A 17,868-nucleotide genomic window follows, 5' to 3' on the forward strand; every position below is an offset into this window, starting at 1 on the left:
GGATGTAACTATTTTCGAAAATGGTTTTGGAAAATAATTTTTTAGAATAGTTTTTTAAAACTATTTGGTGATGTTTTGTAAAATAAAAGTCTGTTTGAAAACTTAAAATGTTTTTAACCTATTTTTAATACTTTTAAATATGCTTTAAAAATAATTTTTATTTTTAATGTTTTATTTCGAATCATTCTACATGTTTGTATAATTATATTTTAAAATAGCAATAAAAAATAAGTAAAAACAATATAAAACGATTAAAAAATATTATGTAAAAGCATCATATTTTTTATTCTTAATAATAGAAAATAAAAAATAGAAAGCAATTATTAGTTGTTAAACGTGTTCTAAAGAACATAAAATTATTCCTGAAAATAGTTGTTGAACATATTTTAAATCATTTTTTAACCTTTAAAGCCCATATGATTTATGGTTTTAAAGTTGGGGATTGATGATTTGAAATAAAAGGGAATTTCTAAAGAAAAAAAAATTCTTTTAGAAAATTGTCTTACAATAAGCAAAATTTTAATGTTATTATTATTTTTTTTTTGTGAGGGTGTGTGGACCCTGCATTTTTCATGATGCATTCCCATTTGATGGTGTGACTCGCTTTTTATTTATTTGGTGAAAAATATGATTTTTAGAAAAGATTGGAGTAGCCACTTATTTTTGTTTTATTTTTAAGAGAAAACAAAATAAGAAAGAAAATTTAAATGCGACTTCTTATTTGAAAAATATGGTTTGTGGAAAACTAAAGTCGAGTCCCAAGGTCAGATTACTTATCAAGAAGGTACAACGAAAGACTGCAACACCCCTCTAAGTCCCTAAAAACGAATCTTTACTAAATAAGGTGAGGCGAGTGTGACAATTGATGAGGAAATCAATGGATGTCAATGAAATGATAAAATAATAAAACAAATCGAGTATGAGAATGAATAAATAAATGAAGTAGGAGTGGGAACGTACTTTAACAGCAAATAAGAATGTGTTGTCATGGAAACGAGGTTAGCTCATAATGATAAATGTAAAATATCTAACATAAAATTGGTCAAAATCAAACAATATTAATCATGCACTTCACTTGAATTATTTTCAAAGAAAATATTATGGATGTTGGCCTCCACCAAAACCCAATTTATTTTGCATGAATTGATCTCACAAATTTCAGTACTTTGGAATTATGAAAAATGTCTTCGTGCTTATTAAAAATCAAGGAAAACGAAAAATTATTTTAAAATCAAAGAAAATTTGTGAAAGTGTTTACTTAAAAGGAAAGGTAGCAAGTTTATTTAAAAACGAGATTTTTAGTGACTCTAAACCCTAATGAAGGATGAAGAAAATGAATGATTTAAAATTATTTGAAAACTACAGTGTAATTAAAATTATTTGAAAAACTGAAATTTGAAAATTGGAGTATTGAAAATTGAAAATTTGAAAATTATTTGAGAATTGAAGTTTTCAAAATTATTTAAAAATTGAAGTTTTGAAAATTATTTGAAAATTGGAATTTTGAAAATTATTTGAGAATTGAAGTTTTGAAAATTATTTGAAAATGAGAGTTTTGAAAATTAGAGTTTTGAAATTTGAAGATTTGAAAATTATTTAAAAATTGGAGTTTTGAAAATTATTTCAAAATTGGAAATTTGAAAATTATTTGAGAAAAGAAGTTTTGAAAATTACTTGAAAATTGGAGTTTTGAAAATTATTCAAAATTTGAAGTTTTGAAAATTATTTGAAAATTGAAGTTTTGAAAATTATATGAAAATTGGAGTTCTGAAAATTATTTGAAAATTGAAGTTTTGAAAATTATTTGAAAATTGGAGTTTTGAAAATTAGAGTTTCAAAAATTAAATTTTGACATCAAAAACTGAAGAATTAAGAGGATGATAGACACGTGTACTTCAGGGTGGTACACTGGAGAGTGGCCATGTAGGAGTGGGGTCCAGGGTGCAAAGGCTGCATTGTTGGTAACTTGGTGGTGAGTTGATCTGGTATTGTTGGAATTAAAGAATTCCAAGTTTCCTTTTAACTTCTAATTCCCATTTTTTCCAAGACAAAAACGACACCACATACCATCTAAATGGTCCTACCACCTCATCACCCACAAAGTCACCACTCAACACGAAACAATCTTGGCCCCACCGAATCATAAAATCTCAGTAGTCCTACTTAAACATCATTAGCCTTCATCTAGACATAGATTTGACGTACACCATCAAAGAGGTGCCTGACATGCTTTATTTCTGGGAGATAAACACACTTCCTAGTGGAAGTGATTGGAGTAGGTGAGTGGACTCGAAGGGATTCGTTATAGAAGGCTTGAAGCTTAGAAGCTACCATAGTGACAAGAGACCGTATAGAACCCAAATTCATTTTTCTAGGAACCCACACCATCCTAATATCTCTGTGAACATCATGAAGATCATTTCATCCTGGAAGTCTTTGAGAACAACTGTGTGGTCGCATCATCACAAAGCAGAGTTGTGGGTTCCAAATCCAATTCTTCACCAAGAGTAGCACATTAGTAAGCCATGAAAATGATGGTTAGGGAGCTGATACTTTCGAGCGGTGTTACATGTAGGATACCTCAACCAGCAACAATAGAAAACATGAAGACAGGAGACAAATAACATAGAAGAGCAAGAAAAAAAAGAAACAAAGCATAAATAAATGAACTAAACATCAGTGTACTAGCTATATTTCATGGGTTGTCAATGAGCTAGAAGAGTCGATTGAGAGTGGAAATGTGCTTCGCACAAAAACAAATATATGATTTTCAAGCATCCAGTAGCAAATACAAGTCTACATTCACATTCATTCTCAACTTTTGCTTACAGGAATTAGATGAGCAAGGCAATATCAAGTCCAATGATAAAATAAAATGAAATGCAACCTCTAATATCCCCATCAAAGCATTAAATAAACCCGAAATCAACAAGAAGGAAATAAGGATAGCAAGGAGTGAATACTCATACCAGTAAAAACCCCCCACAGGCATCGATATGCCTGGCTCTTAGCTATAGGTACCGTCTCTCTATACTCTTCTTTCTCTCAAAAATGGCTTTTTCCCCTAGCCTCCTCAATCCTCCTTGCTTCATACCTTTCCTAGAATATGCTTGCTTTCCTTCTCCCACCAGAATCCTCCTCTTAACTCTCACTTAAACCCCTGAATATCAGAAAACTCGCCTACCATACCCAATTTTCCTTTCTTTGCTTAGCTCACCCTTTTTTTCTCTTACAAACCTCCACCAGTCCTACTGCTCCTTGCTCAGAGACGTTTCCATCCTAATAACCACCATGGCAAGGTAGTAGTGTCATTGACCACGCATTCCATGCGGCCCGCTCACCTATGGAAGTTGTCCCCTACTCCCCCTGTTATATATATATATATATATATATTGTTGATTAAAAAAATAAAGTGTAAGAAGAGTTACACTTTTGAAAATAACTTTTGGAAAATAAAGTGTAAGAAGGGTTACACTTTTAATGTGTGAATTAAACACATGATTAAGTTTTGAAATGTTACAAAACTTGAAAGGTTGAGGAAGACAATGAGTCTTCTCATCTTTGTAACTTTATAAACTTAAGAGGTTAAGTGTAAGAGAGTTACACATTTGAGATTAAATCATGTTTAATGTGTGAATTAAACATATGATTTAATTTTGAATGTTACAAAGATGAAGAGGTTGAGGAAGACAATGAGTCTTCTCATCTTTGTAACTTTATAAACTTAAGAGGTTAAGTGTAAGAGAGTTACACATTTGAGATTAAATCATGTTTAATTTGTGAATTAAACATATGATTTAATTTTGAATGTTACAAAGATGAAGAGATTGAGGAAGACAATAAGTTTTTTCTCATCCTTGTAACCTTTTTTCAACCCTAAGAGTGCTATATATATGACTTTTCTGCTTTTTGAAATCTCATGCAGAAAAGTGAAAAGGCTTGATCAATCCCAAGACTATTTCCATTTAGTTCTCAAAATATTTCTAGAGGTAGGAGGAAATAGAGTCTTTGGACAAAGTTCCAAGAACTTGTTTGAGTCTTTCTTGTGTTCTTCTTCTTCTTGTTTTTATTTTGTATCTAAGAGAGTTTTATTGTATCAAAGTAAGTGTGTGAGAGTGTTTCCTTTCTCCATTGTATCCAAAAATTTTCAACAATCAAAGACTCTAATCTCAATGGAGGGAGAAACTATCAAGATTATGAACCAAGACCTTGTGAGGTTGGATCGTTTTGATGGTTCCAACTTCACTAGGTGGCAAGACAAGGTGAGATTCCTTCTCACAGCACTCAAGATTTTCTACATCCTTGATCCTACCTTGGCACCATTACCGGAACCAAAGGAAAATGACGCACCTCAAGTGGTGGCGGCAAGGAAGAAGAGGGAGGAGGATGAGCTCATATGTAGGGGTCATATTTTGAACGCCTTATCCGATAGACTATATGATCTCTACACCAACACCAATTCCGCGAGGGAGATTTGGGAGGCTCTTGAAAACAAGTACAAAGCCGAGGAAGAAGGTACCAAAAAGTTTCTTATTTCTCAATACATAGATTTCAAATTTTTTTGATGAAAAGCCTCTCTTACCACAAATTCATGAGTTGTAAGTAATTGTGAATAAGTTGAAAGTTCTCAAAATTGAACTTCCGGAGGCCTTCCAAGTTGGTGCTATTGTGGCTAAATTACCATCAAGTTGGAAAGGTTATCGGAAGAGGATTCTCCACAAGAGTGAAGATTACTCCTTGGAAGAGATTCAAAAACATCTTCGCATTGAGGAAGAATCGAGATCAAGAGACAAAATGGTGGAAGAGTCCAATGGTGGGACTAACAAAGCCAATGCGATTTCAAAGGCCAATCATCCTAGAGGTAAAAATAACAACAACAAAAAGAATTCCGGAAATTATATGAGCCCCAAGAAAAATCAAGAGCAATTTAAGGGCAAGAAAGGTCCTTGTTTTGTGTGTGGAAAACCCGGGCATTATGCTAGGGAGTGTAGGTTCTGAAAGGACCAAAAAAGGGCTATGGTGAATGCAATTGATGAGGAGACCATTGTAACACTAAGCGATGTGTGCGTTGTCCAAGGAAAGGTGCAAGGATGGTGGTATGATACTTGTGCCACAGTTCATGTTACCTATGACAAATCTCTTTTCAAGACCTTTGAAGATGCAAAGGGAGATCAAGAGGTTCAAATGGGCAATCAAGGAAAATCCAAGGTGCTTGGCAAGGGCACTATTGAAGTTGTTTTTACCTCCGGCAAGAAGGTTACTCTTAAAAATGTATTGTATGTCCCCGATATGAATAAAAATTTGGTTAGTAGGGATTTACTTGGCAAACCGAGTATCAAAGCGGTGTTTGAATCCAGTAAGTTAATTTTAACCAAATCGAGGAACTTTGTGGGAAAGGGGTATTCTTGTGATGGGATGATCAAACTTAGTACCAATGATAATATCAATAAAATGACGTCTACTTTCGCTTATATGTGTGATTCAAATTCTTTAATTTTGTGGCATAATAGGCTTGCACATGTTGGTTTAAGCACTATTAAAAGGATTGTGAAATGTGGTTTGATTGCTTGTGATACCAAGAAATTTGAAAAGTGTGAAATATGTGTTAAATCAAAGATGATTAAAAAGCCTTTTCATAGTGTTGAGAGATCATCTAATTTGCTTGATTTAATACATAGTGATCTTTGTGAACTTAATGGCATGTTAACAAGAGGTGGAAATAGGTATTTTCTTACATTCATAGATGATTGTTCTAGATTTACCTATGTGTTTTTGTTGAAAAACAAAAGTGAAACTTTCAATGCCTTTAAAGTTTACAAAGCCGAAGTTGAAAATCAATTAGGAAAAAATATTAAGGTGCTTAGAAGTGATAGAGGTGGTGAATATTTCTCTAGTGAATTCAATTCTTTTTGTGAAGAATATGGCATAATACATGAGTGCACCGCACCCTATACACCTCAACACAATGGCATAGCGGAGAGAAAGAATAGAACATTTTTGGAAATGGTGAATGCTATGTTATTGCATGCTAAATTGAATTTTAATTTGTGGGGTGAAGCTTTGTTGATTGCTTGCTATATTTTGAATAGAATTCCTATGAAGAAAAATGAGATATCTCCATATGAGTTATGGAAAGGAAGGAAGCCTAATATAGGTTACTTCAAAGTGTGGGGGTGTCTTACTTATTGCAAGAAAACGGATCCAAATAAAACAAAATTGGGTCCAAGAGCCATTAAGTGTGCATTTGTAGGCTATGCCTCAAATAGCAAAGCTTATAGGCTATTAGACTTGGAGTCTAATGTGATAATTGAATCAAGAGAGGTAGAGTTCTTTGAGAATTTGTTGAGTGATAGCAATTCTCAAGTACCTACTAGTGTTGGAGAGTCTCAAGAGGAGACACTTTCAAAGGTTGTTGAGCAACCCATTGTGCCTCGGAAAAGCCAAAGAGCTAGAAAAGAGAAAGTGTTGGGATCGGATGAGATTGACTCTCAAAGAATTTCCTTTTACTTAGTAGAAGGAAATAGAGAAGATATTATAAGAAAAATTCCTATAGTACTTCAAATAGAGGAGGATCCCAAAACATACAAAGAAGCTATGACTTCTAGAGATGTTGCTTTTTGGAAAGAGGCTATCAATGATGAAATGGATTCAATTATGTCCAACCAAACATGGGAATTGGTAGACCTTCCACCAGGATCTAAACCAATAGGATGCAAGTGGGTATTTCGAAGGAAATATCACACCGATGGCATGATTCAAACCTTTAAGGCTAGATTAGTAGCTAAGGGGTTTAAACAAAGAGAAGGTATTGATTATTTTGATACCTATGCGCCGGTGGCTAGAACAACATCGATTAGGATATTGTTTGCTTTGGCATCAATTCATAATCTATTTGTTCATCAAATGGATGTCAAAACGGCATTCTTGAATGGGGATCTCAATGAGGAGGTCTACATGGAACAACCGGAAGGTTTTGTTCTACTGGGGAATGAAAACAAAGTGTGTAAGCTTGTCAAATCATTATATGGTTTAAAACAAGCTCCCAAACAATGACACGAAAAATTTGATCATGCTATTTTTTCGGATGGATTTAGACACAACAATGTGGACAAGTGCTTATATTCTAAGACTTGTGATGACTATATGGTCATAGTGTGTCTATATGTGGATGACATGTTAATCTTGAGTGATGACATGAGAGGAATAATAGAAACGAAAAAGTTTCTATCCTCAACCTTCAAGATGAAAGATCTTGGAGAAGTTGATACTATATTGGGTATCAAAGTGAAAAGAAATAGCGGGGGTTATGCTTTGAACCAAACCCACTATATTGAGAAAGTAGTTAGCAAATTTAGTCATCTCAAGATTAAAGATGCTAATACTCCATTTGATTCAAGTATAAAACTTGAAAAAAATGATGGTAGATCGGTGGCTCAACTTGAGTATGCAAGTGCAATTGGAAGTCTTATGTATGCTGTTTAGTGTACTAGGGCTGACATTTCATTTGCAGTTAGTAAACTAAGTAGGTTTACTAGCAATCCAAGCGTGGAACATTGGAAAGCTATTGGTAGAGTTCTTGGTTACCTAAAGAATACCAAAGAACTAAGCCTCCAATATTCAAAGTTTCCTGCTATAATTGAAGGGTATTCAGATGCAAGCTGGATATCGAGTGTGGGAGATAATTTATCTACCACAGGTTGGGTGTTTACACTTGGTGGTGGGGTTGTCTCTTGGGGATCCAAGAAACAAACTTGTATATCACACTCAACCATGGAGGCAGAGTTTATAGCTCTAGCTGCAACTGGAAAAGAAGCTGAGTGGCTTAGGGATCTCATGATGGACATCCCTTTTACTACAAATAATGTGTCAACAGTGTCGATACATTGTGACAGTCAAGCCACTCTAGCTCGTGCGTACAGTGGAGTGTACAATGGGAAGTCTAGACATATAAGCATTAGACATGAGTATGTAAGACAATTGATTCAAAATGGAATCATCTCAATCTCATTTGTGAGGTCAAGTGGAAACTTGGCGGATCCTTTTACTAAACCTCTTACAAGAGATTTAGTAAGGATAACATCTAGAGGGATGAGACTAAAACTCCTTAAATAAAACTCACCAATGATGGTAACCCAACTTAATACTACGAAATGACTAGTCTTAAGTTCAATGGGTAAAAACAAGTCATTGATAAGTGGGTTGTGGCAGCATTAGAACATGTGAGTTCCATCTGTGATGATTAATGTTGGTTGTTACCGTTGGAGGGTTAAGCTTAAAGCTTTTAATGAAATTCAGTCTATGTGTGACAAGCATCTTAAAGGCAACAAGGATGTTGGAAGAATTTCACCTATGTGAACTTAGGGGTGGTGCCGCCTCTCATGAGAGTTGGAGTTTCTTTCAAGAAAGTTCATGAATGGATTGAGCACATGGCCATAAAAGTGCTAAGCAAGAAAATAATGGGCATTCGTGTGGTTAGTGGAAGTGTGTGTGTTGTTACCGGTTTCGTTACAAGGAATAACTGGTTTAATGCTACAAGCAACCTGGGATTTCAACGAAGCTTTGTGACCATTACACTAAGGTAAAATTCAAATCGAAAGATATTTTATTTTATGCATTTTCACTGTTAAGGTTATAAGGGTTTATGTTTATTTTTAACCAAGTGGGGGATTGTTATATTTATATAAATATATATATATATATATATATATATATATATATATATATATATATATATATATATTGTTGGTTAAAAAAATAAAGTGTAAGAAGAGTTACACTTTTGAAAATAACTTTTTGAAAATAAAGTGTAAGAAGGGTTACACTTTTAATGTGTGAATTAAACACATGATTAAATTTTGAAATGTTACAAAACTTGAAAGGTTGAGGAAGACAATGAGTCTTCTCATCTTTGTAATTTTATAAACTTAAGAGGTTAAGTGTAAGAGAGTTACACATTTGAGATTAAATCATGTTTAATGTGTGAATTAAACATATGATTTAATTTTGAATGTTACAAAGATGAAGAGGTTGAGGAAGACAATGAGTCTTCTCATCTTTGTAACTTTATAAACTTAAGATGTTAAGTGTAAGAGAGTTACACATTTGAGATTAAATCATGTTTAATGTGTGAATTAAACATATGATTTAATTTTGAATGTTACAAAGATGAAGAGATTGAGGAAGACAATGAGTTTTTTCTCATCCTTGTAACCTTTTTTCAACCCTAAGAGTGCTATATATATGACTTTTCTTCTTTTTGAAATCTCATGCAGAAAAGTGAAAAGACTTGATTAATCCCAAGACTATTTCCATTTAGTTCCCAAAATATTTCTAGAGGTGGGAGGAAATAGAGTCTTTGGACAAAGTTCCAAGAACTTGTTTGAGCCTTTCTTATGTTCTTCTTCTTCTTGTTCTTATTTTGTATCTAAGAGAGTTTTATTGTATCAAAGTGAGTGTGTGAGAGTGTTTCCTTTCTCCATTGTATCCAAATTTTTTCAACACCCCCAACATGTTGCCATTTGCTAACATTTCCTAAATGCAGCAGGTCTACATGGTGTTATTCATAAATTAATAATTTTTAAAAATATAGAATTGTTTAGTGAATAATAAATATTAATTAATATTATAATTTTATTTCCATTTCTATCCAAAAAAATTTAAACATAAATTTATGTGAAGAAAAAAAATTGTAATAAAATTTTTTTTATTTGAGAATTTTATTTTAAAAATATTTTTATTAAATATAAAGGACAATTAAATATTTTTATAAATTTTAATTGAATAAAAATATTAATATTTATTATTACTTATAACATTTCGCCCATTGCGGTGAGTTTTATCCCATCACTCAAAGTTTGTTCAAAGTGCACTAATAATATTCCAAAAAAAAAAAAAAAAACCTTTTATTAAATACAAGTTAAAGGAAGGCTTTCATAACAATTTTTTTTTTTTAGTTTTATATTAAATTATAGGGCAGTGAGTTAAGGGTTTGATTCGATTAATGCCTAATTCAAAAGTATATGATATAGTAAAATTTTATATATTTTTTTAAAAATTTAAAACGAAAATGAATATTATTACATATGATGATATATATATTATAAAAATATTAGAGTTTGGATTAATATTACCTGCATTTAATAAAAAAACCGATGACACGCGTCCAATATGACTGCAATGTACAGCCAAAAAACCACTACATGTTTGTGGCCATTATCGTTCCCAACAAGAATTAATTAATTAATTAATTAAAAATAAAATAAAAAATTAACGTTGTGGGAAGGTGGGAGCCGCAGATTGCCATGGTCTCCGAAGAAAACCAAATGACAGAGATTTACTTAAGAGCACAGCAGCCAATGGTTTTCTTCAGCACACAGCATCCACCCATGACTCATGGTGCTTTTTATTTTATTTTATTTTATTAATGATAAATAAATAAATATTTTCTTTTATGGGCATTATCTCTTGTCTTCAAGCACAGCCACCCATGGCGGCCATGGTGCCTTTTTAAATAATTAAATAATTATTTTCCGCATCATTATCTTTATTTAACATTTTTTTCTTTTGATATTTGTGGAAGTTTTTTTTTTCTTAAATTTCCTTATACATGCAAATTTCATGTAGATTTAATTCTCATTGGTTTTAAATTTCATTAGTTTGCGTTCCTTTAAATTAATTAGTATTTTTATATAAACTTATTATGTTGGCAAACTTTATATATATATATATATATATAGAAAACTATGAAAGAGTAAGTATAAATGATTGAATTAAAATTAGATAAATCTTAAAATTAATTAGTTAAAAGGGAAAAAATAATCTTTATATTTATAAATCTAACTCTTCTCGTTTTTTTGCTTGAAGAGTAAATCTATTTTTTACATAAATATTTTTTACCATTTCAAGTATTTATATGAAGGTTTATAAGAAATGATTAATTTTATAAAATAAAAAAAACCGAGAGTATTTTTGTTAAAAATGGGGTCAAAAAATGATGAATGAGTTTTCAATAACCCTTTTAAAAACAAAAATTCGGTTTTAAAAATGGTTTAAATGTTTTGAGTTTAGAGATAATTTTGTATTTTTAGACTCTAGTAATGAAATAATTATCATTAAAATTTTTATTAGAAATTTGAAATAAATTTTATGAATTGTTTGACCATAATTTTAGGAAATAGTTTTAGAGATAATTTTTTATTTTTACTTTTATATATTTTTTTTCCCTTTTTCTTTACTTTTACTATTTTACTTCCCTTTTAAACTCCAAGTTTCACATTTATTTCACCTTCTTAATTTCTTTTTTAAAAATATTGTAATATTTTTCTATTTCTCTTTTTTATTAAAAAAAATTTGAAAAATGAAAGCACAATAAACCTATTATAGACTTTTATAGTTATATTTTTTTAATTTTAATTTTTCTAATTTAATTTAATTTTTATATTTTATAATTGAATAAGTTAAATTTTAAGTAAAAAATTTTATATAATTTAAATTTATTTTTGGCTTTATTTTTATTTTCCTATTTTATTTTATTATTAATAATATGACATTTTAGTAATGTTGGTGAAAGTAGTTAATAAAACTTTCATTAAAATTTAATATTAACAACAAGATTTTAAAATGTAATTTTCATATATTTGAAAAAGGGCAATAACTATTTTTTTAGATATAAACAATGTTGGTGAAAATTGAATTTTACGCATTTTATGGACCTTAGGCCCATTATTAGTCTTATCCATCTCTAAAGTATAATTGTCTCTAAAAGTTTTTTAAGTATTAGAAATATTAAAAGTGTCTCTTAGAATCACTATTAATATAAAGTAATTAGATTTAATATGAAGTAACGAGATTTAAATACATATGTGATACATTTTGGAATCTATTGACTATAGTATCGAAGTGTACTTTTTTTTTTATCCATTCAAAAAGCTCCCATATGTTTGTTAATCAAACCACGTACACACACTAGCATAAATAAAGAAAAATATAAAAATTTTAACGTAGTTCAACGATTAATGTGATCAATGTTATTCTCATATTCATGGAGTGTATCAATACTCAACAATCCACTAATCAAAACAAATGAGAAGAGTTACAATGGTGAAACTCTCGAAAAACACATCTCTAATTGCAGCTATATACTCTGAAAAAATTGAAACCCTAAACATAAAAAGGGTTAAATATATAATATGGGGTAAACTCATAAATCATTACATAAAATTTTTTCTCCAAGGGGCTACCCCGTTCAACCTTGTGAGTTCATTTAGGAACTCGACCCTCATGAGTTACTCGACCCCGACATCTCAAATAAAGCGTAACAAAATTGATTTAGGCTTCACAAGCCAACAATGATATCATGTACATATTTTTAAGTTCTATTATTTATATCTAAAAATTTATTAATTTATATCCTTATACCTCAGGTCTCATATATTTATATTTCATGACATATATTAGACCATATGAATTCCTTGTTCCATAAGTATCGGTATAACATGACATTTTCTATTGATATTTTAAATTATATAAATAAAAGAGTGGTGGAACAACTTTTTTACCAAGGAAGCAGCCCAAGATAATGTGATAATGACCAAAAGGCAAAAATGGGCGGTTTGAAAGAGCAGCCAAACACATGTCAATTTCATATAAAAGGACAAAAAAGAGGGAGAGAGGAGAGAGGAAAGTATCCAAACACTCCCATGCAAAGACTAGGTCCAAAGAACCTTTGTTGAATTTTGAATTCTAGATTCCCCCCACCCCTTTTCATGGAAATATCCAATTCCCAAAGGCTTAGTCTACTCTCACTCATCCTTGACTTAGTCCTCTTTTTACTCTTATCCTCCCCCATCATAGCCCACCAATTTATAAGTTCTACACTTTTGAATGCCAAAGAATTTGACTTCAATTTTTTTTAATTAAATTATTGATATTTTAAATTTGGGACAAATGGGTATTTATAAGTATTTTTGTAATTATTAAAATATTTTTATTTTTAAATAAATATCTTTTGAAAATGTTGATTAAATAAAAAGATATTTGATTTTTGTTTAGAAAGTAAAAACAAGTTGATAATATTTCTGTTTTTGGAGATTGACACCAAGATAAAGTTTGAATGGGATTCTATTTATTTTATTTTTAATTCTAGAAATATTAAAAGTTTTAACCAATTAATGTTAGATTTTAAATCAACTTTTATTATTAAAGGTAAATAATATGCCAAATATATATATAAAAAATTAAATTAAAGAATATGTATTTAATTGAACTTGTAGTTTCAGAGCTCGGGAATGATTTTAGGAAACGTTAGAAATCTTATTAATTTTTTTTAAAAGTATTTAAAAATTTTAAAATGTTTTTTTTTTAATGAATGTCTTAAGAATATTGTAAATGGGAACTATGTGGCTATTTGTGAATTTTCAATTAAAATAGATTCCCTACCAGAAAAAAAACCCTAAAAAAAAAGGGGTGGGGGAAGTGGCCACACTTTTTGGACTTTGAATTCAATGGGATTTTAATTTTCCTAATTCCTAAACCTATCAAAATCCAAAGTACCAATCACCCAACGAAAACAGATTCCTGAATTCCCCATAGAATTCTTTTCTCTCTCTAGATTTTTCTCCTTTTCTCTCTCTTAAACCCTACAAGCTTAAATCTCCCCCCCATTCTTTGATTTTTTTTGCGTCTGCATTTTGGCTTTGGTGTCAAGAATTATACAAATTTTTATCATCCTGCCATGGGGTTGATGTTGGAAAATGGCGTTGCAAACGACGCCGTTTATGTCCCTCCCTCCAACTTCTCCATGGTTGAAGAGAACATCTTCAGATCTGGCCTCCCCAGCCCCATCAATTTCCCCTTCCTCGAAACCCTGAATCTTCGATCCATCATGTGGGTATTTCTTATCCTATATATATATATTTTAAATTTTTTGGGGTGTTTGGTTGCCGAGAAAATGGGCGACAATGCAAGAAAAGGAAATATTTTGTTATGAATGTTATTGTGTTTTCTGCTTCTCTTTGTTCTTGTTTTGTTGCAGGTTTTAGTAATGGGGTTCTAGGATTTGAATGTAGGAGATTTGGGCTTGGTTCGTGGATTTTCTCGGGAACCAAACGGAGTGTTTATTTGGCTCATGCTTATTTTTAAAGAAAAAGAAGTTTTGAATTTTTTTTTCCCTTCTAAAGGTTTTATGGGCTGTTTGGTTCCCGAGAAAATCGACGACAATGGAAGAAAATTGCGACTCTTGTTTTGCTTTTTCTTGTTTCCTATCTTTCTATAGAAACCAGGTGGAAGATTACGGATTTGAATCAATGTCCTTTTTGAAGAAAACGAAAGAAAAGAAGTTCGGATTCTCATCCTTTTATGTTCTTTTACGTTTGATTTTCCTAACTTTTCTGGGGAGCCAAACGGAGGATTACAAATTTGAGTCTTTTTCTTTTCCTTTTTTGGCAAGAAAGTGAGAAAGGAAAAAAAAGTAGGAAGTTTTAGATTCTCACCTTTTATTTTCTATCTGTTGTCAAAATAGAATCCAAAATTCAAAGTTTTCCATTCTTTTATTATTCAATTTTCCTACCTTTTCTCGGCTGCCAAGCAAAGGGTAATTCAAAATTTTATTACTGTTTACATCAATTTGAACATGATTGAAATGTGAATCAACTGATATATGACTTTGGGTTTGATTTGAATTGGAACAGATACTTGTGTCCTGAGCCATATCCGGAAGAAAACTGTAAATTTCTTCAATCTCAGAATATCCGCCTCTTCCAGTTTGGCATTGAAGGAAAGAAGGTATCATTTTTTTTTTTACTTACAATCCTAATGAATATAAAAAATTATAGCAGAGACTGAATATTGATAGGGTGATTGTTATATTAAGAATGTAAGATATTATAGAAACCGGGTTATTTCTAGAGGGCGGTATATTTTAGCATACTATCTGGAAAAAACGACTTATATCATTGGATCATAGGTAGGTTTTTCAACTTGAACAATCCTTTCATAAGCTGAAAATTTGAAGAAACTTATTTTCTTCCCGGTTAAGTTTAGCCTATGTAGAGAGAACCCCTTTTAAGAAATCACTCTGGTATGTGATTTTGGGGAGAGTTTGGAGATTTTATCATAAAAAATAAGGTTTTAAGCATTTGATGTGATTGCCATATGAATGCATCATATTCTGAGTTTTCCTTGTTTCGGATTACTTTGACTACTTATGATTTGTGATTAAGATGATGATACATTGGGAAATATGGAGGAGTTTTGTGATGGGCGATTGCTGATGATCTGATTGATCTGATCATTAAATAGAAATACGGGAAACTCTACATGATGTGTGTTTTTAAACACGATGATTTTGTTAGATTGCATCGTTTGTTCTCTGCTCTTTGTTTTGTTAATTACAACATGAACATTTGCCATCTGCAGGAGCCTCCTGTGGCAATGTCCACGGATACCATCTCAGAGGCTTTGAAAGTCTTAATGGGTACTATGTTATAAACTGGCAATTCAGTTATTTAACTTTTGTAATGTTAAATTACGCTTTTCTTCAGCATTGTTATTTTTCTTTTTTATTGTTCTGATATTCGATTCTTTTGGTGTTTGCAGATGTGAGAAATCATCCCATTCTGATCCATTGCAAACGCGGAAAGGTATGTTGCAGATTCTGGGCCTTCACTTTATCAGCAATTAAATCTTTGTCTTCCTAGTTATTTTATTTTATTTTTAAAATTTTTTTTAATATTTAACCTCGTAGATTTCATGGGACTAATTATTGTCTCAAATTCCTCCCTTTGTTGATCAATTTACGCCTTGGTTTTCAACAAGGGTGCCATCATGAATGAAAAAATCCTCTTCCCACATCATCTATATTTACTACTTTCATTCATTTTTGAAAGAAAAAAAATAGAGCTTTCATTGGAATTCTACAAGAATAAATTGATGAAGGTTGTTGCAGCACAAAATAGTATCGTTCCATGTTATAATGCCATACCACTTCATCATGGACTGTTAAAAAGAAACAGGAAGAACTAAGAACCCTGTAATTTGAATTCTTGTTTATTTGATTGAATGATTTGCTCATTAGGTTCTGTACGTTTGAATTGCAGCACCGGACAGGCTGTCTTGTGGGTTGTTTGAGAAAATTGCAGAATTGGTGTTTGTCTTCTGTGGTTGAGGAGTACCAGCGCTTTGCAGGAGCAAAATCGAGGATCAACGATCTGAAGTTCATCGAGACATATGACATATTGAGTATGAGGCAAAGCCTTTACAGCATTATCTACAGGTACCAAGGGTATGGGTCGAACAAGAGGAGGTTGCTTTACAGAGGAGACGAGAATGTGCATAAGGCAAGGTTAGCTTCAATTTAGCAGGAGAAGAGGAAGATGGTGGGTGGTACATTTCCTGGTTAGGGTTAGGTTACATTACATACAATACTTGTTCATTCATCTCTCTCCCCCCTTTAGGAGCAACCCTCTGTAACTACCTACATTGTTTTTGGTTTTTGTCACTGGGTGGTTGTTCTAATTCCTTTTTAGGGTTTTTCATATTTGTGGTTGTTTCAGAAACCACATATTGTTACTGAGAAATGGTTCATTTTTTTTTTCTTTTCTTTTTGATACCATATACAAGAAGAACAAGTTCAATCTTTCTCTCTCTGGTTTAAACATGATATTTTTTTTCTAGTTTCTCTTATTTAATTTTTGTATGGAAGGTTTGGAGTGATTATGCTTTTAATCTATAATATTTTCAAGAAAAATAGTTTAAAATTTGGAAACAAGCTAAAAAAAAAATTACTTTCATAGTTTATATAAAAAAAAGAGATCCTTTTGAAGAATCATTGAACTACCTTAAAGAAGTGATTCTCTCCATATTTTTAGAATCGAATTTGTCAATGCCTAATTTCTATGAGGATTCAAATTCTTTGGGCTACCATGGAAGGAAAATTTCTAAACTTTTTGGGGCAACCATGGGAAGAAATTTATGATGGAATTCAATTTCTTTGGGGCAACCATAGGACAAGGAAAATTGCTAAATTTATTGGTCCAACCATGGGAAGAAATTTGTGATGAAGGAAAATTAAATGTAGCTTAGATGTGTGAACGCAAACTAATTCAAATGTAAAAAGAATTGAGACGTATAAATGAGCCAAAAATTGCAAACTTCATTTATAATGTTTCGGTAATCAATCTATATCCACTCTCCTCAATGCTTCAATTTCAAGCTTTTTTGTGGTTCCAATAAACCTTCACAAATACTGAAGTAATTTATTTTATATGGAAAAACACTTGACTTAATGGTACGCTTGAAGAATTATAGTTAGAAAAAGAAAGCATTTATTTATAAGAACTTTGAATGAGAGAAATAAGTTGGTAAATGTGGGAGAAAGTGGTAAAAAAATCTAATTCAATTAGTTGTTACAATCCTAATTTATATCAAATATTTACAAAGTAATTTAAAGAAAAAAATAAACTAATCCTATATTTTAAAAAAATAAATAAGGAAAAAAATAAATTAATAATCCCTATAAAGTAAGACCATCTTTATAAATCAAGGATTATTCTTCCTAGTCTAATTTACAGCTATATGAACTTCCCTAATCTAATTTATAGTTATATACAATTACATAAGTATATACAAGAAACCCAAATATGAAAATTCAAATTTCTAATTCTCCTCTTCAAGCGGGTGAATAAATATTATTCATGCCCAACCCTTGCCTATAATTGCTTGAAATGTTGTGCTCATTAAACCTTTTGTTAAAACATTTGTAAGTGGTCTATCTAATGACACGAACAAAGTGCAAATTAACCTACTTTCTAACTTTTCTTATATGAAGTGTCTATCAACTTCAACATGCTTTATCCAGTCATGTTGAACGAG

The 17,868-nt window shown here is 31.3% G+C and overlaps 1 protein-coding gene across 1 annotated transcript; it reads left to right on the forward strand.

The window, feature by feature from the left end:
• Nucleotides 1-13,436: 13,436 nt before the first annotated feature.
• LOC100247948 (tyrosine-protein phosphatase DSP3) lies at nt 13,437-16,637 on the forward strand. Its single transcript, XM_002278707.5, has 5 exons — nt 13,437-13,884; nt 14,688-14,781; nt 15,415-15,472; nt 15,595-15,638; nt 16,095-16,637. The coding sequence occupies exons 1-5, from the start codon at nt 13,733-13,735 to the stop codon at nt 16,353-16,355; spliced, it is 609 nt and encodes a 202-aa protein (XP_002278743.1). The 5' UTR covers nt 13,437-13,732; the 3' UTR covers nt 16,356-16,637.
• Nucleotides 16,638-17,868: the final 1,231 nt, after the last annotated feature.

Source organism: Vitis vinifera, chromosome 4 (genome assembly GCF_030704535.1).
Source record: "Vitis vinifera cultivar Pinot Noir 40024 chromosome 4, ASM3070453v1".
NCBI lineage: Eukaryota > Viridiplantae > Streptophyta > Magnoliopsida > Vitales > Vitaceae > Vitis > Vitis vinifera.

Coding starts and splice junctions, on each gene's coding strand:
- LOC100247948 (XM_002278707.5), top strand. CDS start 13,733: ATGGGGTTGATGTTGGAAAATGGCGTTGCAAACGACGCCGTTTATGTC. Junction 13,885..14,687: donor CTGAATCTTCGATCCATCAT/GTGGGTATTTCT, acceptor GAATTGGAACAG/ATACTTGTGTCCTGAGCCAT. Junction 15,473..15,594: donor GGCTTTGAAAGTCTTAATGG/GTACTATGTTAT, acceptor TGGTGTTTGCAG/ATGTGAGAAATCATCCCATT.